This window comes from Pagrus major, chromosome 6 (genome assembly GCF_040436345.1).
Source record: "Pagrus major chromosome 6, Pma_NU_1.0".
Taxonomy (NCBI): domain Eukaryota; kingdom Metazoa; phylum Chordata; class Actinopteri; order Spariformes; family Sparidae; genus Pagrus; species Pagrus major.
The window spans coordinates 30,202,964-30,225,071 of NC_133220.1; the positions used below are offsets into that span (position 1 = coordinate 30,202,964).

Sequence of the window (22,108 nt, forward strand, 5' to 3'; positions counted from 1 at the left end):
TACATACCCTTTATGTTGCACACAAATCTGCTCCTGACCAAAAAGCTCCCTTTTCCACTCACTGGCCCAAAGACAAAAGAAGTTTCCCTAATTTGGTCATCATGTAGTCAGACTGTCAGCGCCTCCCATTCACTTTTGGTCACTGCAAACTTTACTGCAGCTGCCCTGTTCGAGACACTCCCCTTTGGTTTTTTTAAATCTTTTTTTATAAAAATGAATGAAACACCAGCTTGAGGAGCTTTTTTTTTTTCCCTCGATTCGATCTGCCACCGGCTCGATCGCAGCCAATGGGAGAGAATGGAGGAGAGATATTTGGCCTTATCTGCTATTGCATGGAACACACAACATCGACTTTGTAGTTTATCTTTGGTAGTCACAGAACAAGATATTCAAACACATCAACAACTAAAAAAAAAAGCCAAATAAAACATAAAATAATAATAATACTAGTAATAAATAAAAAAAATTAAAAGTGGTTGATTGCAGTCTTGAAATTCATGGTCTCTTTCAAATTTGACTCCCTATCAAAGCTGGAATTTTTATGTCGCTGCATCACAAAACCACGTGTGGATTCCACTCAGTTCAATGCTGTGGACTACATCTATTGGCTTTTTGGGTGACACTGAACGTCGAGGTCTCCACATTCCCTAAAATAGCATGTATGGATGTTTGGGCCCTTTTATGATGGCTGTCAAATGCTGGAATGTGCAATGTTTAGGTCTTATTGCAGGTCTTTTCTCCCTCGGTGAAAAAGAAAAGTGAGCATTTTTCATCCGGTGTGCAATTATTAACACTCACCACAAACTTTAAACTAGCCATGCGTGTGATACAAATAAAAAAAACTACAGGGAATGCACGTTTATCTTCAAGCACTGAATGAAATTACAGCGTGGAAAAAGGCAGACAAGTTTGATTAACAATGACAGTTGTGTTCAGGAATCACAATTAGTTGGTCTAAATCATTATCTTTCGCCGGTGCACACCTGACATTTTCATTTTCCTTGAAAAAACCCGGAGCTCGTAAGTGATCAGAAATTCTGTTGCGGCTCAACATGCTCTGCCGTGAGGGGCTGTTTTAAAGTGTAATTTCATAAGGATAAATCATAACCTGCATGATTTCTCTGTCATTCATTCGCATCTTAAATTAAACTTCATTGATGCGTGGAGAGAGCCTTCATTATGAGTAGTGCATTGCCAATGGACTTCATGAGCAGGAGGAGGAGGAGGAGGAGGAGGAAGAGATGGGGGAGGAAGAGGGAAGAAGAGGGGTGAGGGGCGGGCTACACGTCAGAGTGGTGACTTTTCTTTTTTTTTTTTTGAAGATCGTGGAATAAATGACAGAAAAATACTACTTGGTATGTGACATTCTGCTTCATGTGTGTGTGTGTGTGTGTGTGTGTGTTTAACAGAACAACATGAAAGGAAATCATAAACATTCATCATCAAGTGCTGACCACACAGAATCTCCACAGCATGGGCATGAGGTCTGATCAGTTTAAAGGAATAAAACAACAAACAAAAGATGCAACATCAACAACAGCACTGAATGGAAAAAAAAGACACATTATGTTGATAATCTATAACCTCTCACCCCCCGACGAAAAAATACACCCAAATAAAAACATCCCCTCCCACCCGAGATGGAATCAAACCAATGAGAAGTGTCGAAGGCAGTGACAATGAACAAGTCCGCACTCGCTCTCCCTCATGCGCGGTGTAAATTAAACGTCAGTCATTCCCTCTCTCTCTTGAGTTTGTGGTCAGATGTGTGTGTCTGAGAGAGGGAGGCAGAGCGAGGGTGGGGGAGGTGGGGGTGGGGGAGAGACACAACCCCTCTTGCAGTCCGCCGAGTGTGAGTCCGTCCTGGCTGCACGGTGAGGGGTCTCCGACACCCCCTGTACCAAACAAGTCCGATCCCACACACGAGTAGAAATGAAGTTTGTTTTCACGTTTTTTTTTAAGCTTTACTTGAATCAAAAGTAGAAAGTAATCAGAAAAAGGAAAAATCCCACGTGTGGGGGTGTGGTTTTTTTTGTTTGTGTGTGTTCTTGCTATGTATTGTAATGGCACTAAAAAGTTTTACTCGGAGACATTTTGAGCGCTGTCATCAGTGGCTGAGACTGCAGTTCAGTGTTTGTTATCTGCGGAGCGTTTTCTCCCAGATCACCCAGACTGCCTCTGCCTCTGAGGCCGGGGGAAGAGAGGGGAGGGGGGGCGGCGCTAGCCTTACAGCATGTCGTCGTGGCCCTGGTCGTCGTCGTAATCTCTGTGGTGATCTAAATCTGGACTGTGATTGGCAGTCGTTACCAGGGAGAGGGGCCCTTCGTGGTCTTCGGGGTCCAGTGGTTCCTCCTTAACGCTGATGTGATGCCTGGAGGAGGAGGAGGAGGAGGAAAAATTTAACTTTTAGTTGTTTAACTTTCTTAATTTTTTTTCATAACCTTTCACAAATTCAACTGATTCTGTTTATAAAGAAGGAAACAGGGGAACAAAAACAAATGTCTAGCTTCAATGAGACTGTGAGCGGGGGCCTCACTGGTGCTGATGATAATTTCAGCTTTCTTTTGAGGTATTCCAAACCCGGCAAAGCTGCAGGCTTTTTTTATTTTCATGGCAACCGACAACAGGGTATTCACTTAGAATTGATAAATGAGGAAGATTAACAACGTGAGATGACGAGAGGAGAGAATGGACTGTGCCGAGTGAGCGGGCTGCCGTTGTCAGCCTCCTGGTGGCGGAGGATCAGCGGCGCGCTGTGTGTTCCCCTTCCTGCTCGTTAACATGCACAACCTGCGAGGCGGGTCTCCAGAGGACGACCCCGAGCCGGCTTCTATCATTAATCAACTTCAAGCAAACACAGCGACCAGACACCGGCGTACATGCTTTAAACTCCAGAATTAATGCATATTTTCAAGCAAGTGTCAATAAGGGAAGAAAAGCGCTGGCAGGAAAGGCGCGCGAGGAGAGCAGCGGCGGCTCACTCGGCACAACACCGTGATAAGAAACAGAGCCCTTATGAGAATAATAACGCTGTCACTTGTAAACAAGGCAAAAACATGAGACCACCCCCCCCTCCTCCTCCCCCCCTCCAGCTCACAGCCTGGGCAAAAGAGCCACTAAAGAGATGAGATCTGCCAAATTTCTCATTACAGAAGCAGAGCAGGAATAAAGCACAGGGGGGAGAGGAGGCCTGGCTGTGGCAGAGAGGAAGAGAAAAAAAAAAAAACCTTAAAAACATTATGAGCAGCTGCAGGGGACTCGCCGCTCTAACCTGCGGTGCCAGGCTGCCTTAGTGGAGGCAGAGTGGTGTCAGGATGAGGCACCGGGCTCATTTACTACAACAACAAGGGACAACTGGCAACATTCTTCATCACCAAAGCCCACATTTGATTTATTCGCACCAGGACGTCTTGTGTGATCTGCAAACTATTGTGATGGAGACGCCTGTATGCTAATGAGCCGACATATTTTTGTGTAAATTATAAAAAGGGGGAAAAAGTAAAGTCAGCTTTTCTATCACTTTCACATCAAAGTAACTCCACAAGTGCCGTTGCCTCGGGTCTGACTCCGTGGCTGCGGGGCAGACATGAAATTGTTATTATTATGCTATTGAACTGCATGCTGATTCTACACTTTGCTTATAATTAGCCGTCTCTGGGTACCTGCTTCTCGTCTGGCTGTTTAGGAGAAGTGCTCTGGTTTCCTCAGCAGTGTTAAAAAGCTGCGTCTTGTCAACCAGCAGCAGCACATGTGGAAAACACATGTCGTTACACAGTTAACAGTGGTGATGAACTTGTATTTGGCACTGTGTGAGCCAGAGCATCACATTAAAACGGGGATATTTTTTGCACATGTTAGTTTATTGCTTATTCCCTGCGCAAGAAGAGACTTCCAGTGCTGCTGCTACTGTATATAACATTTAATGCTCAATCCGTAGGCATGAAAGGCCGCGTATGTTTTGTTAATAAGAGAATAAAGTTCTTTAAAAGCAAAAGAAAACAGATTTAACTCATTTTGTGCTTGAATAAAGCTTATAGACATAATTATGGAGCGAGAGTTTGTGAGCCCCATCAGCCTAAAGATAGAAGCAGAGGGGCAGAGGGAGAAGCAGGCTGCCTTTAGGCCAGCACACCCATCCTGTCTCTGCCTTTCCTGTTCCACAGCCATGCTCAGAGCTATGTTCACAGTGATTAGAGATGGCACTTTCCTCCATTTGGCCAGGAGCTCATTACTGCACCTTTTTTTTTGTTTCAGGCAGAATTTCCCCCAAGCTCAGACATTTCAGGAGGCCATCCCTGAGTCTACCCGCGCCGCACGTCGGTGGTCTGCCCCCACATCTGGAAACGATGCAGCGTGTGCTGTATTATTTTAGGCTTCAAACAACTTAGCAGACACTCCTATACAACAAGTGAACGGGGAGCTGTGGTTTCCCGGCCGACCGCAACTTTCCTACATGAGAATCTTGGATGATGTCCTCCAGACTAATTATGCTTTTGTGTTGTTTTTCTTGCCACAGCTCGGAGGCGTTTGTGAAGGTGTTGCGGCTCATGTTTCGGAGCCAACAGCTCTGTCACTCTGAGTTCTGGCATTTTGTAAATATTTGAACGAATTGGAATGCTGATTATGGCGGGACTCAGACAGACAGCAGGACACATGAAGGAGAGTTCATAAACTCGCTGTTAGAATAACAGAGAGGCTCCGGTCTTTTCTTTCTTCCAAAAGGTGGAGTTTCCTTTTCTGCAGGGAGGCCAGCCGCAGCTCTGGCCATGACCCCACACACCACTCCAATATCACCCCTCTTCACTTTATTTATTGTCCTCTTATTGTTTCTGTTTCATCTGATGCCATGCATTAGGTAGTATTTTGGGTGGTTATTGAAATGTTTTCTGTCTATATTTCTTTAGAGACGGCGGCTGAAGCTCTTTTCCTCTCCTCTATTTTCATACACAGACTGTGGTGCAGATAGAAAGCGTGTGCGTGCCACTCACATAGCTGGCAGGGGCGAGCGTCCCGGGCTGCTGTCACTGCCGTTGCTGTTTCCATGGTCCATTGCTCCATTCATCTCCTCACGGATGGCGTTAGCCAGGGAGTTGAGGGTGGGACTTCCAATGGAAGCAGTAGTGTATAGAGGTATGTTGTTTTCTGCCATTGAAGCCTGAAAAGCAAAGCCCGAAGCATTAAATGTGAAACGGAAGAGAGTTGTCAGCACTTTCTCAGTAGCCCATCACTCTTTTCACACTGGTACAACCCCTTCAAAACAAAGACTAGAGGAGAGACTTTTATTAGCTTTTAAAGTTCCGAGTGCTGCAGCTAAAGATGAAGTCACTTTTTGTTTTTACCTGGAAGGCAGCAGAGAGGGTCGGACCATAGCCCAAGCTGGTCTGAATGTTCTTCACTAAGGCTGGACTTCTGCAAACAGAAAAATCAAATTACAAACCACAGACTCGTGTCTCACCTAGCATGCATTCCTCAGCTGCAGGATCTTATTTCATAAAGAGAAATCAATGCACTTTGTATAAGAACTAAACACATTTACTGGTGTAGTAATGTGGATATTAAGGCTATAGTTCTAAGATGTTCAATCACTTGACAATACCACACAACTATCTGAAACACTTTGCATTTCATGGGAGGAAAGAACAGGTTGATTGAGCATGATGGATGGCGAGCCAAACACAGAAAGCATGATGACAACATTGAAGGGAGGGGGAGAGGAGGCATGCAGGTGGGGCTGGGCCTCTGGAGTTTGCAGGGCAGGCGGAAGTGCTTACTGTACGAGCAGTTCGTCAAAGTTCTCATCAGCGGCGTATTTCCGAGGGCGACCTCGCTGTATGTGGCGGCCGCGCTTAAACTCCTCATCATCAACGGTCCAAAAGGACCCAAACTCATCCTCTACTCTCACAAAGCACTTATGCAGGGAAAGGTTGGTGCGAATGGCACCCTGGGAAAGCAAACCAGCAGGGGGGGGGGAGCGGGGGCAGCCAGATGCAGATGCAGTGATAGACGGGACAGAGACAGAGGACGGACACACACAGAGACACAGGGAGGAGGGCAGAGGGTGAGGACCAAAATGAAAAAAAAGCCATTGTGAGTTATGAAGCATCACCAAAAGCATGGAGGGGAGGCACACACCAAAGCAAGCAGGGACCTTGGACGTAATGGCAAACAAACAACGAGATGAAGCAGCAACAGCCTCTTTCCATCAGTGAACGGTGACACAGGGCTCAAAAGGCCAAACCTACCCACTGATCTTTTGAGGCCGTCTCTTTTGGAACTCTATTTCGTCGACTGTCCACACAGCCCCTTTTACGTTTTCTACCCGCACAAAACACTTGTGAAGACTAAGATTATGCCGGACTGCATTCTGCAGTTGGTGTAAAAACAAAGAGAGACAGAAAAGGTTGCTATCAGTACAGTAAACATGTCTGCATAGGGAAAAACAAGAACTATTTTGACAAGCACTGGATGAAACCTGAATGAAAACAATAAATAAACCAGAATGTTATTGGCAGTAAAAAAGTCCCGAAGTTTCAAATTACTTAAACAACACATAAATATTTCTTGGTTTCCATGGCAATAGGGTTAGTGACATTCTTTGTTCTTATCATTCATGACGCTGCCTTTGCTGCTCAGTCAGTGTGAATGTAATGAGTGAGATACAGAAACTAGCATTTTATTCATAATATCTGCACTGACTAGAAAAGGTCATTTAAACATTTCCTATTACATTATCTGAGGAGAGAGAGCGAATTAAACTCAAATCCAGCGTCCAATCCAAATCATTTAGGCATGAAAGTAGACCTGCATATATCATTCCAGGAGCTACGCTGAGTGTGTGTGTGTACACTGAGTGTGTGTGTAGAGAGAGAGAGAGAGTTGTGGACTCCAGTGTTTATAACACCAATGTGCCCCCTGTCAGTAAGTGTGGGAGCAGTGTATGTGTGTGTGTGTATGTGACATATCAGGTAAGGCTGAGGAGACTTCATCATCAGCGTGTTGTGTTCTGTTGTGTGTGTTTGTGTTTTCTTGTACTTGCTCCATATTAAGGACCATATTTTTAACCCATAAAGCGAGGACATGTTTGGAAAGTGGGGACATTTTGGCCAGTCTCACAAATTCAAAGGTCTGTATGAAGGTTAAGACTTGGTTTGGGATAGGGTGAGGCATCCAGTCGTGATAGTTAAAGTTTGGGTAAGGGGGAATGCATTATGTCACTGAGGATCCTCACAAGTACTGAAGTACAAGCATGTGTGTGTTTGTGGCCTGGTGAAAAACAGAGTGTTCCCTTCTGAAGTGAGTGTGCGAGGCTCAGCCAGGAGTCACTGGCAGAGCTCTGCTATGTTAAACTAATGCCACCCACCACCAGAACATCCCCACATATTACTGGGAGATTTCTTTTTCACTTTTCTTCTCTCTCGTTCCCTTTTTTTTTCTTTTTTACAAAAAAATGCACATATTCCTCTCCTTGGTTTTTCTCCACGGTTCATATGTTTGTTTAAAGGGTGGTTCATTTGGACAGAATAAGTGAAGTATTGTTATGTGTCAGGAGAGGGGTTCATTTATAAAGGTATAATGCCTGGCTATCATTTAATTCTCCTTAACATCAACTCAATGTCTCCATCTGGTTTAAAGAAGTCAGCAGGAACAAGCAAAATTACCTTCCACGTCGCTGCGTTGCGCCTAAAATATGCAAACATTCGTGTGAACCAGTTGTAGATTTCGTTTAGTGTTAGCTGCTTTTCTGGAGATTCGAGGATTGCCTGCATGAGGAACAGTGACAGAAACAAACATTTACAATTTTGCTCCCTTCACAAAGCAATCAATAATTCACAAGAGGCATGCAGGTTTGTGTGTGTTCTCTCGACAAGAACACAGACAACAGCAGAGAAATTGTCCATGTGAAGTGTTTTCCGAAGTCTTCTGCACTTTTCATTCAAAACGGCAGATTTGAATATATTTTCTTTTGTGGGTGTAAATGAAGGGCAAGCGAAAACATTTCTCAGGCAGATTACAGGGCGGCAATTATGGCCGGCTCAGATTAATTCCTGAGATCCCAGATTACTGCGGCCCAGCAATAATTGAGTGGCCATCTTAAAACAGGTTCATCCCTACTGTTGTGTGAAATGAATTTGGTAATAATCACAGCCACTGAAATGCTTAATCAAATGCAATTGTCGTATGTGGCTGTTTTTTGAAATCCCGTACGCATTCTTGCACTCATTTCGAGATGGTTAATGTGTTCCTCTGTCTAAACTGTATTGGAAATTTAACAACGAAGGAAGAGAGAAATAAGTGGAACAAATGTAGTTTGTGACCTTGTCAATAGCGGAGTGTATATTTGCTGTATTTCTTGCTTTGGCTAGGCACTGTGAAGGAGGTTTAGGGCTTTTTCCTAAATGTAGACACATAAAAGAAAAAAACACTGGCAGAGTTCTTACCTGTCTTATTAATGAGGCGTACGTGAACGGCGGTCTAACATCTGCATTCATGTAAAACTCTTTGTTCTGACTGAGATCTGCACACAGGGAACAAACACAAACTGTGTTAACATAGAACAAAATGATTGGGTGTCAACAGTAATGTGCCATCAGGGGCTGATAACACAAATTATAGCATGATAACATAATTGTGTGTATATACAGACACGATATGTAAGGTTTGCGTGTCAGTCACAGAGATGAGTGTGCAGTTTGTGCATGTGTGTACCTGGAGAGATGGGCATGTTGTACTTTTCTGAGTAGCGCCGTCGCATGGGGCCCATGCTGTGGAGGCTGTTGGCTGTGATGACGGAGTGGGTCTGGGACAGGGGTGTGAGGGGTGCCGTGGGTGTGGTGGGGGTCTGTGGCAGGCTCAGAGGAGGAGAGGCCTCTGGGGCCGATTTGGACAATGTGACGTTGGACACCAGGTTGAGCTGAGGGGAGGAAGGACAGAGAGACAGATAGAGAGGGGCACAGTTAGACCTCTAATTACCCATGTGTCTCAGACGCCTCATTGGCTATGCGTATCTCCGCTCTAATTGCAGGCGGGCCCTGAGATGATCCATGAGCGTTTGCTAAATGTTTGGAAAACAACCCTGGAGGCCGGCTCCTCCACCTCCTCCTTTCTTCACGCTCTGCTCTCTCCTCCCTCCCTCTCTGTCATGTCGGGCCCGTTCCCAGCTTTCTGTTTCATCGCCTTTTGTTAAATCTTTTGTCCCTCTTGTCCTGTTTGGACAACACGCCCCCACCTCCTCCACCCACTCTGGAACAACAGCACGGTTGCTAGTGAGGGTTGAGCAGAGTGAGGGAAGATGGGCCCGAATAGCTCTGAAAAATGACAGTGTGATTCTCACCTACCGCTGAGCATCCCCGCTAATAAGGCAGCCAGAGGAAGAAGCCAATCTGGGCTAATTACGAGCTGAAATTGTATTGTGAGGACTCTAATTAGGCGCTGCTTATGGAGGTGATCTGATGATTAACTACTGTATCTGACTGACCTCCATCATCAGGGCCACGATGGCCGCAGCAATGACAGCCTCAGTATTTTCAAGTAGAGGATATTTGGTTTTTACCACTGAGGCCTGCATGTGTGTGTGAATGGGCTGGGCGGGCGGAGGAGAAGGAGGATTTAAGTAATAATGGCTACAAGGTAAACTAATTATGGCAAGTGCTCCAAAGGTATAGCATAGCTTCCAGCAGCTGCGGCGGCTCTGAGCCAAGTGCCAAGCCTCCGTACTGGAGCAGCAGTCAAGTGGAAAATTCTAGCCTGACCCCCTGCTCCAGCTATTAATTGGCAGGAAAACTAATGACACAGATACATATTCCAACAAAATTGTTCTAATTGCTAATTTGCCGAAGGAGGCCAGTTTCCAAATTAAACATGACTTCAGACTGTGAGAAAGAGAGAGAAGAGAAAATACAGAGAGAGAAATGGAGACAGGAGCCACATCTCATGTGTGACGTCATTGGTTGATTACGAGGGGTCAGATGATGATGACAGTTAAATGTGAACAGACATCTGACTGTACACAGCAACACAGATCCTGTTCAGCCACAATTATTATTATTATTACCAGCACAAATTATAGGGCTGCAACTAAGGTTTTTTTTTTTTCATTATCAATTAATCAAATGATTATTTTCATAATGAATCAATCAATCTTTAGGCTATAAAATGTATGAAAGTGATGAAAAAGTCCTGTCACAATTTCTCTGAGCACAAAGTAACATCTTCAGATTGACGTCTTTGTCTCACCAACAGTCCAAAACCAAAAGTCTCTACATTTACAAGAAAAAGCAGCAAATCCTTACATTTGATAAGCTGGAACCAGCTTGATTACATGATTAATGGATTATCAAAATAGTTGGCGATTCATTTTCTTGCGACCAACTAATTGAATAATCGACTAATCATTGCAATCCAAGCTCCCCAGAATTGACTGCTGACGCTGGCACTGTCATTTCATTTTAATTATTAATTCACACTTTTTTATTTCTTCCCAAAATTAAACATTATCAAATGATTAAGTTTCAAACTGCTCTCACCAAAATTAGAGACAGACATGTGTCCAAGTCCTCACAATGTCTGTTTATGTTTTGGAGGCTGAACTCTGGCTTTTTTGGCAGAGTCTGCCCAAATAATTTGGATTACTGCTGGGATGTACAAATGTACACTACATCCTCACCAACAGCAGCACAAGACGTGTTATTCTAAATCACGAGCAAAATAAATCACACTGGGGTTCGCGTGTTTCTGACACAATGCTATCAATAGAACGGGGCTGCGGTGTTGACTTCTCTTCCTGTGGATTAGCAGGCTTTGTTTCATGTTTCATCCATATTCCCTGGCAATAAACACAGAGAGGCTTCAACAATAGGCCAGACAGGCTGGTAATAGCCTTGCCTTTGTTTGCCTCACCATTTGGGCTCACTCCAGTGCCTAGACAAAATGAGACTTCAGACTGAAATTAATTAAATGGTAATTGGTGATCTAATTATACTGGCTTTGACTCGGCAAGCTGCTAAAGAAAATAAACAAAAAGTCCCTCCTTAATTATGTATGGCGTAAAAGGTCAGATTTCTGACAAGAATGCTTAGTGACACCGAGTGCAGACACCCACCCACACACTCAGAGGCAAATACAAACACGCACACACACACACACGCAGAAACAGGCATTGCTAATGTGGCACATTTTGTTTTGATCCCCCCCACACCCGCCCACCCACCCACCTCAGAAGAATAAAATGAGTCCTATTCATTTGACGTCGTGCATGCACAGTATCACTTTGTTTGTCTTTAATTATAACTAAATGTAAACCAGCAAATTCATCTGAGCTGCTCTGCTGTGACAGCCGGCCACTTACACATGCCTTTATTATATGCAACAGCACAGAACAGCAGAAAAGCATAACTAGCAATTACAGGACGAACACAATTGTTTCCTCAGAGTGGCTGCATCTCCAGTCAGCTCTGACAATACTTTCATTCTGCAGCTACTCAGAGGGCCACCTCTGATCTGCAATCTCACTAAAGCCTCAGAGGGGCCATGGGACCCTGACCTGTGTAAGTCCAGCACTCACCCAGCCGAAGCCAGACATATTTATCATAGCGTTTCATAGCGGCTCGCAGCAGGCAAAGTGGCTCTGAGAATGGGAGTCTATTTATTTGAATAAAAATCCCAGCGTGCCCCCTTGAGAGTGTTAACGCTGAGCTCTGACACAGCCATTCTCACAGGCCCCGGGGAGAGAGGAGAGGTAGTGAACTCAAGATGCTATCTGCCGCCCCTACCACTTTTCATATACAAATGTCCCTGTGTCAGAGCCCTCGTTTTGCACTCTAATCTACACAATCAGTGTGTGTGACACAGGCGCAGCTTTTACAGACAGCCTATTGTCGTTCGACATCTCCAGGCGCTTTATGTTGACGGGCTGCGCTGCGTGGAGCGCACACGCAGCATCTGCACGTCAATAGCCACCTCTCTGACTGTAAATAAATGATCCAAGCTGCACAGTGCGCTGAGAGACGAGGCTCCTGCATGTACATTGTGTGCGCCTGTGTGCGTGATTTCACATTCACGCCCTGCAGTAAAATGATCTTTGCACATTTGGCTCTCTGAATGGACTGTCATACAGACTGAAATATGGTGCTGAGGCCCCTTCTTAAACATGACAAAACAGCGCAGACACTTAAATGCCATATGTTAAGCCCTTGCCCCTATAGGATAGGGATTAGGCAGGAGGCTTTATGGCATGGCATATATTAAGAGTGATAAGCATGATGTCTGGAATGTGTCAAGAAGATAATAAATTGATCTGCTGTAACATTTACTCACACTTTCAGCTGATCAGCTACAGAAAATATTGGTGAATTACCAGTTAGACATTTTTTTTCTTTATTCATCCTGCAAGATATTAATTTAAACAAAATGACCTTTGTTCACTCTTCATTCTGTTGTCGACTTTTATGCCAAACTCAGCTTAAGATACGTAGAAGTAGAAACTACAACTTAATGTAACGTAAAAAGATGCTTACAAATAAAAACTGATATAACAACTTTCACTTTTCTGTCTGAATGTTTGGCTAAAATAAATTTTACCTTGACCCAAGATTAACCCCTGTTCAGTTCTAATTCTACTAATTACTTTTAAAGATGGCTGAGGGTAATTCCTGACAAATCTTTTACCTAAAATGAGGATTGAAATGTCCTCAGGGAAGCGTTAGCTATCATAGAAAATCAATATTAAAATCAGTAGGTGTTACTATCATCTGAATGTTTCTTTAAAAAACAGCACGGAATATCTACATCAACACATTAATCAGCCCCTAATTGAAATATCACAATTTTAATATATTGTTTCAATTGTTTCGTCATGTAATACTGTTTCATTTTTACAGTCTTCTTTAAGCTACATCCATTAGAATGATTTCTTATATATTTAATTTTACGTGGCAGGAAAGTATTTTTTAACTCTTCTTTTAAAATCACTAAAAATAAATGTTATATCTTATCTGTTTATAAAATACAATGCCTGATGTTATTACTGTATTTCTATCTCTTTTCCATCTGCCCAAACCGGCTCTGGTTCTCTGTGTCTGAGGCTGTTACAGAGTGAGCATCCAGTTCATCACAGACACCCAAATTGAATCTCAGATGTCAGCAGATGTGGTCCAAACAATATTTACTGCCTCCCACAAGAGAACAGCTGTTTTTATTTAGCACATAAATAAGAAGATGGAGGAAGGGATTAATGAATACATGTGTGCCAATTAAGACAAACAAAAGGATGGGGGAGGGACAGGAGAGAGAGAGACAGAGAGACGTATGACGGGGTCGCTGCTCACCGGCTGTGGGGTGGCTTTGGGCTCCGTGGACTTGACATGAAGGTGCGTCATCATCGCTTGCAGACGCTCTTTGTCTTTCGCTAGCTGTGATGAGGAAAGAGAAGACGTTACATTTTTTATGAACCAAAAGGAGAAAAAAAAAAAAATCTATTTCTCTACTTTAGTTAATTCCAAACAGTGAAGGCACCTTTTACAATCAGCGAAACAAATCGATCTTTTTGCTCCCGAGACTCGTCTAATTATTTGTTTTCAAAATGCTTTTGGAAGCTGTCAACAATCCTACACTTCAGACAATCTAACTACTGTCTCCAGTTCAAGGTTAAAAGATACTGCGTCTCATTGCCAATAACAAGCCCGGGCCCTTTCTACCTGTCTAAAACTCAGTGCTGTCTTAGCTGCCAGCTTAAATCATGGTGATAGGCTGCATGCAGAGGAAGTGTGCGTCTGATAAACCTTCACGCCATCCCTCTGGATAACACACCACCAGAGCGGAAATAACAGGACGCTGGTGTGGTGTAATGTTCGAGCAACTGAACTCTCATTGTTGAAGTTTAACATCCTGTAAACCACGAGTGTTTCACACTCATTATTTGGGGTATGATGTGAACTGCAAAGAAATCTGGAATATGTTGCATTTGATCCTGCTAATTAATAAAATACAGTTTAATGGAATGATTGATTTTATAATAATAAATAAGTGCAACCTTACATCAGCACAGTGGTCATGTTTGCCATTTAACCCACCATCGTCACACACGCATATGACACACTGGCCATTATATTGCCCCCCTAATGGGATGACATTGAACCATGTCTTTTTTCATAAGCGCATTCTTAATGTACACATGCAGATTTTTTTTTCTCGCGCAGAAAAAGACAATGAAAGATGACACATATTAAGATCCACTCATTACCAAAAGTTTTCTCCAGTGGGATGTTTTTTCTTTAAGTCAACGCTGAGCGCCTAGCCACAGTACACTGCCGAGTCATTTCACTAAGTGTTTTATTGTTGGTGCTAAACAGTTAAAAGTCATAAATAACTTTAAAACCCAGTAAAATTCAAAATGTAATTATCTTCTCTTCTTAGCCCCGGGCCCCTTCATATATCTTTTCCTGGCTGTCATGCATACATAACACATTTTTAATGACTGATTACTTGCAAATGTACAAAATTATTTTCATTCTGCCCCCCCTCCACGAGTGACCCTGTGGCTGATATCAGACGGACAGGGAGGGGTTGGGCAGACACTGAGGAAGTGTCAGGAGAAGAAGACACATAAATATTTGGGCCAAAACAAGCGCAGAGACAATACCTGCAGCTCCAGCTGTTGTACGACCTGCATTTGCACCCGACACTGGGCCGTGCTCCTGTCATCCAGGGCGTGCTCATTGTTAAGATGCCTGGAAAACAAAAAGCAGAGAACGGACAAAAAAAAGCTGATGTCAGTTTGATTTCGCCTTCTGCAGCTGCTTAGATGTAAAAGAAACAAAAGTCCTGTGATGTCCGGTTTAATGACGCAATCCGGTAATGGAGCACAATGCAAAGAGAATATGTGGTAACTTGAAGGAAAATATTATGCAGATCTTCAATATGAAACTAGCAACATTTTGCAAAGATTACACACAGAACCAGAAGAAGTACCTCTTTTAACATACAAGAATGACACTCAATATTTCATGGCAGTCATGTCTGCTCCAACTACAGCTCACAGATAAGAAGAATGATTGAAGAATTTCAGGTTGGACTCCTTTGCTAAATTATGCACAGGTGCCCTCGTGTCATTTCTTCTCCTTCCAGCTCCATTGTGCATTCTTGAATTTGCCCCTTTTGTGTTTTTTCTGCTAATTGTGTCATTAAAATTAAGAGAATTCAAATAAAAGCCAGACCAAATGCCGAGGACAACAGGACGAGGAGATGGGATCTGTCACAAACTTGAATTATTGCCATAATTATGCGTGATTATTTTATACAGGGAAGATGTTCTCTTTTCCTGTACGTTTATAACTAATCTAAATAAGTAGCTCGCCGGGTAGCAGACGGGGCTTTTTTTCTGTGATTTATATAAAATGGTAGAGATAAGGTTCACGAGTGAAGGAAATATGATTGGAGGAATTTTATCAGCCGCCGCATGAATTACTGTTTGAAAATGCTTATGCAGGGGCATTTCATTAATCATTTAATCATAATCCGAGCAGGATGTTTGAACTGATTTCACAAATACCCTTTCATTTCACTACTTCATTATGCTCGCTAATGGATCCAATATATTATATATATCATAAATTATATCACATCTTCGGTGACCATGTAGGTCACTGTCACCAGGCATGTCTGTGTGCACACAGTGGCGCCGGCAGACGGGGAGAGAGGTGTGTAATGCGACTGCCTTTTCAAATGCACTTTTTCTGTCATTTACTGCAAATCAAAAATAGCCAGAGTCAACCTGTGAAGGCAGCGCTGGCGTCCTGATAGCCCAATAAATTTTGACGCCGTTGCTTTATGTACAGACAACACATTTGTGCGTTAAACAGCACGCGGACACTCAGAAAACAGACACATGGGAAGGGACGGAAAATTGATAGCGCTCTGCTTGGAAAGTGAAGGTTTCTGTTCAGCTGTGGTGTTTTCAACCTTGAGGTGAATGATTTAAATCTTTATGGGAAACGTGGTCTCTTCTCTTCCCCCCTCCACTTCAGCTCCTCCTATTGTGTTTTGATAATACATTTTTCAAAATGACCGTGATATACATTCAGCACTCGGAGTTAATTATTGTGGCGGAAAAAGAAATTAAAAAGGCATATTTAAAGAAAGCGTGGGCAATAACCCCCTTTTTTCGCTGAAATCAATTCAGACTTCTTCTGGGCTTTTCCATTTGTTTGAGTCAAATAAATGCCCATTTAATTAAGTAGGTCGGAAAATGAAACTGGTAAACATTTCAGGACATCTTACTAAATTTCAAAGAGGAAAATAATAGGTAAAGACGTTTCAACTTCAATTTAACTGGCACGGACTGAATTTTCAATGAAGGGTGGCCTACGTGAGCAGCTTTGGAATTTCTCTGTTCATAGGAGACATGTGCCCTGCTTCTTTTCATCCTTTGTTACATTCCACTTTATTTCTTCTAATGACATGGAGAGTCACAGTGCATAATTAATAGGAAATGAAATATTCAAATGGCCCTAATGCAGCCTTGAGAGGAGTGTCTGGACACGGGAGCAGGGGATACAGGGGAATTGACATCGAGAGAGACTATGAACGTTGGCATGTGTCACTTTCTGGACTTCAAATGAAGCCACTTTTAAAAGCTCTCTGGCAGGATGACAGTCCCTAATGTAAATTACCACAATAAAACAAGTTAAACAGGCATTCCTGTACCAGTCTGCTTTTTACATATCAGTTAGTTTGCCTGCTATTTTTTTTTTCCTTTCACAATTTCTAATTACATACATAGAGTGGACCCAGAGCTTAAGGCTGTCTCTGAGGAAGGTTTATCATCTTCACTGTTTGGTGGATTTTAAATTAAATCACACATCTTAATAGTAATATTTACATTTAAAATGCATTAAAAATTCTGATGAATATTTTTAATTATTTCTTTATTTATTAGTGCAGAGTAGGGCTGCACAATTGATTGAAATATTACTGAAACCACAATATGGCCAAGTGTGATATCCAAATCGCAGAAACTGCAGTTTTTTTGATAAATGTGACAAAACTAAATTTAAATGAAGTGTAGTGCCGCAGAGATGCAAATCCTGTTCTCCATGTGAGAAAACAGGTTTGTTTCATCATAATCATCATGATTTTCTTTCACTGATTTTCTTTCAAATGAAAAAATGTTTATTCCCACCTCATAATAACAGTCAAAATAATAACAATATGATTTTACCCCACCGTACAGCCCTACTACAAAGTATTTATTTTAACTAACATTATTTCATGCTTGGCCTTTTTTGTGTTTTTTCATGCGGGCTGCAGCGGCACAAAGCTGCGCAAAACAATTACTTTGTGGCGTTGAGGTGTGAGAGGAGTGTCAGTGGTTCCAGCAGACAGACAGTGTGGCACTAGAGGGCACTGCAGTGTTTCACTGGCTCTGACCTCTGACTGGACACTGAAGAGACGGGTCCTGACCCCCGTAAAAACACCGGGCTCCTATATGAACCCGGCCCCACCCATCTGTGTGCCGAACCCCGAAAACAGGAACAGGCATTTGCTGCTTCGTATTTATCAAGATAGTGCATGTAGGTATGTAATGTTTTCTTTAAAAGATAGAATAAATACACACACAGTTTAAAACAACATTTCAGTCCCATGTTAGTTGTTACTGTTGGCATGCAGAGCTGAAATCTGGTTGACGTTAGAGTCCTCCTCACCTTTCTTTTCTCTCTGGTATACAGTACACTGTGTTCTGCTGACTACACACACACACTCACACACAGACACTAACACACACACCTCTCTTCACTTATATTTTCAACATTTCTCCCAACCTTTTAGAGACTTTCATGAGAGCATTCAAACGTATTCTTTATTTTTATTTGTGATTGTTTTCGGAGGCCCACGGTATCAGTTGCTGGGATTCATGTGGAAGTGCTTAGGGGTTTGAGAGTTAACACCTTGGTGAGCTGCTCGCACTCTTGCCTGCTGTTAAACAAAGGCGGCTTTGTGGAGACTCTCCCCAAATGTTTTCTTAACATGTTCCAAGCAGTTTGAGCAGGCAACTAAAGTAAACAAGATGTTGCCATGATAAAAACACTTGTAAAAACAGAGCAGAGTGCACTTAGTGACTTTTGAAGGCAGAGCTCCACCGGGCACACTGAGTTTAATTCCCCCTCTCTTCTATAAACAAAGGGTGAGGCAATGTCAGAATACAATAAATAGTGATGGATTTAAGGGGCACTCCCAAAGCTGAAATATGTGTGTCTAATGTGTGAACGTGTGTGTGTGCAAGACGTGGTTTAATAACTACGTGTCACAGGATGTTTATTGAATGAAAATAAGAACACATAACTTTCGTTTTTTTTTTTTTCTTTTTCTTCTTGAACAGGAACTGTACTGTTGAGCTGTTCTAAAGCAAACTGCTCCGAGTGGATTTCAGTAAAGGATTCAAAATGTTGACAAAGACAGTGAAAACTTGGAGCTGCCTGTGAGGCGTCCCTCTGCAGCACCTTTCTCTCCTGCTCCTGCAAGGAAACCGTGTGTTCGCTGAGTGCTTGTTTTAGGATAATGGAATTGTGTCATATCTTGTTTAAAGTGCGACTAATCCAGGGTGACAGTGAGCCATTGATCTGCTGCCACAATGCAGATGTTTTCATCCTCTCCGTAACCATGGCGCTGTTATGTGTTGGATTACCCAGAGCGCACTGCACACAGGGCTGATTAGTAAACCAGGGGCCTGACTCAGGCAGAGAAACACGGCGCACAACAAAGGCCTGTGTCAGGCTGGACAGGGTCAAACCTGTTACACAGTTCACACTAGATAGATGCTGCACAGCAGGTGATACTGGCTTAGTACTGAACGCATGATTCATTTTAATAGTGCTAAGGTGTGGGCCTTCTGTAAACCAGAAAACAAGTGAAATAAAGAATGAGAAAGGAGAAGGAAAGGCAAACAAACCACTGAGAAAAAGACAAGACACACACACCAATCCCCCTGTCCAGTGACAAGGGCAAACATGCAGAGCGCCCCTAAGTGCGGGCTGCCACAGATAAACATCCTACCGTTGTTTGTTTGGGAAAAACGGCCCCTGTCACCATGGGAACTGCACTTATCACAGGAATTAGAGGCCCATGCCATTCTCAGAAGGAGACCCCGCCACAGTACCCTTGTCAAGCGAGTGCCAGCCCAGGCACCCACACTCAGGAATAACAACCAGCTGCACCTGTAGTGCCTCTGAGTCGCTGGGGGTCACCAAACGTGTAATCGACCCAACGAGAGGACAAACAAACTGCGATAGGAACACGCCTCTGCACGGACTGGGACTTTTACTTACTTGAGGAATGAATGGAAATCATCGAACACCGCCTCACATCCAGGCCACTTGCAAACGCCGTGACCGTATAGAGGGTGACTGTGGTGGGAAGGCTCTTCTAACGTGGATCTAAAAGAGACAGAAAGAGACATGGTTATTAATGATAGAGCTGCGTGATTAGTCAACTGGAAATAATACTAATCAGCAACTGTTTTGATAATCCTTTCAGTCATTTTGAACCATTTACTGCTTCCACCTTCTTAAATTTAATGATTTGCTGCTTTTTTTGCCATTTATGACAGTAAATGAAGGGTCTTTGGGTTTTGGACTGTTAGTTGGACAAATGAAGCAATCTGAAGACATCAATTTGTGCTCTGGGAATTTTTGATGGGCACTTTTCACAAGTTTTTCCACATTTCTTAGACAAAACCATTAAAAAACTAATAATAATCCACAGAGTAATCGATAATGAAAACACTCATCTGTTCACTTTCACCTTTCTGTCATATTAAACCCTCCATCACCTCACCAATCACGATCATCTGATCCCTTGTAATCAACCAATGACATCACAGGTGAGATATATCTCGTCTCCATTTTTCTCATCTCTCATCATCACATTTTTCACATTTTTTTGACACTTTATTCATCAAACGATTATTCAGCTAATCGTGACAGTCATCATTAGTTGTGGCCCTTTTTAATAAAAGAATGATTTTCAGGTTTTCTGCAACACAAACACAGTTACAGGCCTGAGGTCATATAACATGACAAGGGGTCACAGGAGATGGTTTTAAGCTGGTGAACACCTCCCTGTGTGCACTGTATGATGTTTTCCACATGAGAATGTCATCCTCAGTCTGTGTGGAATCAGTGTACCTGCGTGATCTCTGCTTGCTCTACTCTTAAAAGAGGGGACTCACGGTGTGAAAGCACAACCAAATCAATATGTAATTATTTAGTATCACTGAGCCATGCTGCAGTTCACTTTGATCAGAACTGCTAGGGGGCTCCCTCAATCGCTGCATCACATCCCAGGGCCCACCTGGAGGAGCGCGCACCACAATGTGAAACCCCCAAAAAGCATCAGGCACTTTCACGGCGTGCACAAACTGTAAACATCCCCGCCTGGCACCAATTTATATACTGACCAATCCATGTCGCTGGGGGGCTGACAAGCACGCATCTACTGGGAGAGTATGGCTCTGTACAATCAGTCTAAATAGTGGGAACATCCCTGAAAAACAAACTTTACAACATCTTCCATATGGCGAGAGGCGTGGAAGCACAGCTAACCACAATGAGCGCTGAGAGAGAGAGAGCGGCCTGTGTGGAGGCAGCGTCTGCTAAGAGAGCGAGACAGGCAGCCATATGGACACAGGCACTATACAAGACACACAACTTTCAGCAACAAGAGCCTGGGGGACTGGCCTATATCGCTACCACCTGTGCTTCTGGTGGCTTGTGAGCACAACGCTGCTGCTTCTCCAGTCTGAGCACCGCTCTCCAAGACAACAGTCAGATAGGGAGATTCATTACACCACTGTAAACTGTTGTGTTGCCATGTGGGAATAACTCCAAGCACTACAATCTCATTCATATACATATATTAAATAAGAGATAACGCCTAATGCTGCTACTTCAGGGGATGTCTTTAAGGACAGAGAGGATAAATAAATACTGAAAATAACGTCTTGCATTGCTGAGCCAATCGTCAATCTACTGCGATTGAAAAAAATTGTAAATTCAAATGAATAAAAAAGAAAGTAATCTAACCATGGCGTGCCAATTTTGCAGGATTAAACAAGCCGATGTTCAGATTAAAATCTCATTTGTATCGATGTTAGTAAAGCTGTACCTCAAGTAGGAAATTTTAAAGGTCGTCACAGGTTTCCTTGTGTTATAATTACTTGCTTAAGAGTTCACATTGTTCATAACATGTGATAATTGCATTGCAATTAGGAAGCAGTCAAGCATTCATGAATGTGGTTAGCAGCTTTTTTTCCCTCCCTCTTTCAAAAGTCTGAATTTTTTTTATTCAATTATGAATTATGCATTCACATTAAGACCTCTGTTTTGATACAGCTAATAAATAGATGGAGGAAGACCTATTATAATGAGTTTTTAACAAGGAAATGTGTGTGTGGACTGGCGAAGGTAACGCTGGTTTTTAATTTAAAGAGATCCTTTTTTAATTCTTTTGCGAGCAGGCTTGTTGGTTAATTCTGTATTAATAAGATATTGAAATGTGGAGTGCGCTGGGAATCAGTGAGCACAGAGTGCTGTGAGGGGCTGGCGGCAGAAGAGCCCTTTTAAACGCTGGATGGCTAAACAGTAGTAAATGACAGAATTTACACCAAATGAGCTACATTAGTGTAATAGGAGAAGAGTGTAGGATTCATGGGGTTTTCTCCCATTTGAGAACATGTTGAAGGAAGGGGGGGAAAAAAAGAAAACCGCTTTGCAGTTCCCTGTGTTGCGTTAAATTTGACTTGCACCCATGACAGGTCTGTCAGGGTGTTATTATTGTCAGGCAGCCCGCGGGAAGAACACTCTAATGATCTTGTAACAGCGATGAGAAAAAGCGTGTCATCAGCTCCCTTTGGAGGAGAAGGAACATTAAAGCGCCTACAGACCCGGACAGAGAGTGTGCGCACCTTCCAGGTGTTGCACCGTGTTTACATGTGGACAGACAGGAGGAGCTGCGCACATATACGACTCCGACAGCTGCTTGCCAGTTGTTTTCTAGCTCACTTCTTTTGATGAGATGCTCGGGCCATAAACAAGTCATGATCTATGGCATCCGACGCTGA

The 22,108-nt window shown here is 43.0% G+C and overlaps 1 protein-coding gene across 12 annotated transcripts in view; it reads right to left on the reverse strand.

The window, feature by feature from the left end:
* Positions 1 to 1,300: 1,300 nt before the first annotated feature.
* foxp1b (forkhead box P1b) overlaps positions 1,301 to 22,108 on the reverse strand; it is a 164,420-nt gene continuing 143,612 nt past the window's right edge. For 5 of the 12 annotated variants that reach the window (XM_073467779.1, XM_073467777.1, XM_073467776.1 and 2 more), the window contains 10 exons: positions 19,317 to 19,424; positions 14,636 to 14,723; positions 13,323 to 13,406; positions 8,707 to 8,911; positions 8,439 to 8,515; positions 7,659 to 7,760; positions 5,772 to 5,941; positions 5,340 to 5,409; positions 4,989 to 5,155; positions 2,129 to 2,371 (listed from right to left, as the gene is read on the reverse strand). In XM_073467779.1, coding sequence (XP_073323880.1) covers positions 2,227 to 2,371; positions 4,989 to 5,155; positions 5,340 to 5,409; positions 5,772 to 5,941; positions 7,659 to 7,760; positions 8,439 to 8,515; positions 8,707 to 8,911; positions 13,323 to 13,406; positions 14,636 to 14,723; positions 19,317 to 19,424 — 1,216 coding nt within the window. In that variant the 3' untranslated portion in view covers positions 2,129 to 2,226. Of the gene's footprint in view, positions 2,372 to 4,988; positions 5,156 to 5,339; positions 5,410 to 5,771; positions 5,942 to 6,242; positions 6,365 to 7,658; positions 7,761 to 8,438; positions 8,516 to 8,706; positions 8,912 to 13,322; positions 13,407 to 14,635; positions 14,724 to 19,316; positions 19,425 to 22,108 lie in introns of those variants that run through there. The other 7 variants (XM_073467781.1, XM_073467780.1, XM_073467783.1 and 4 more) reach the window with 4 other exon arrangements.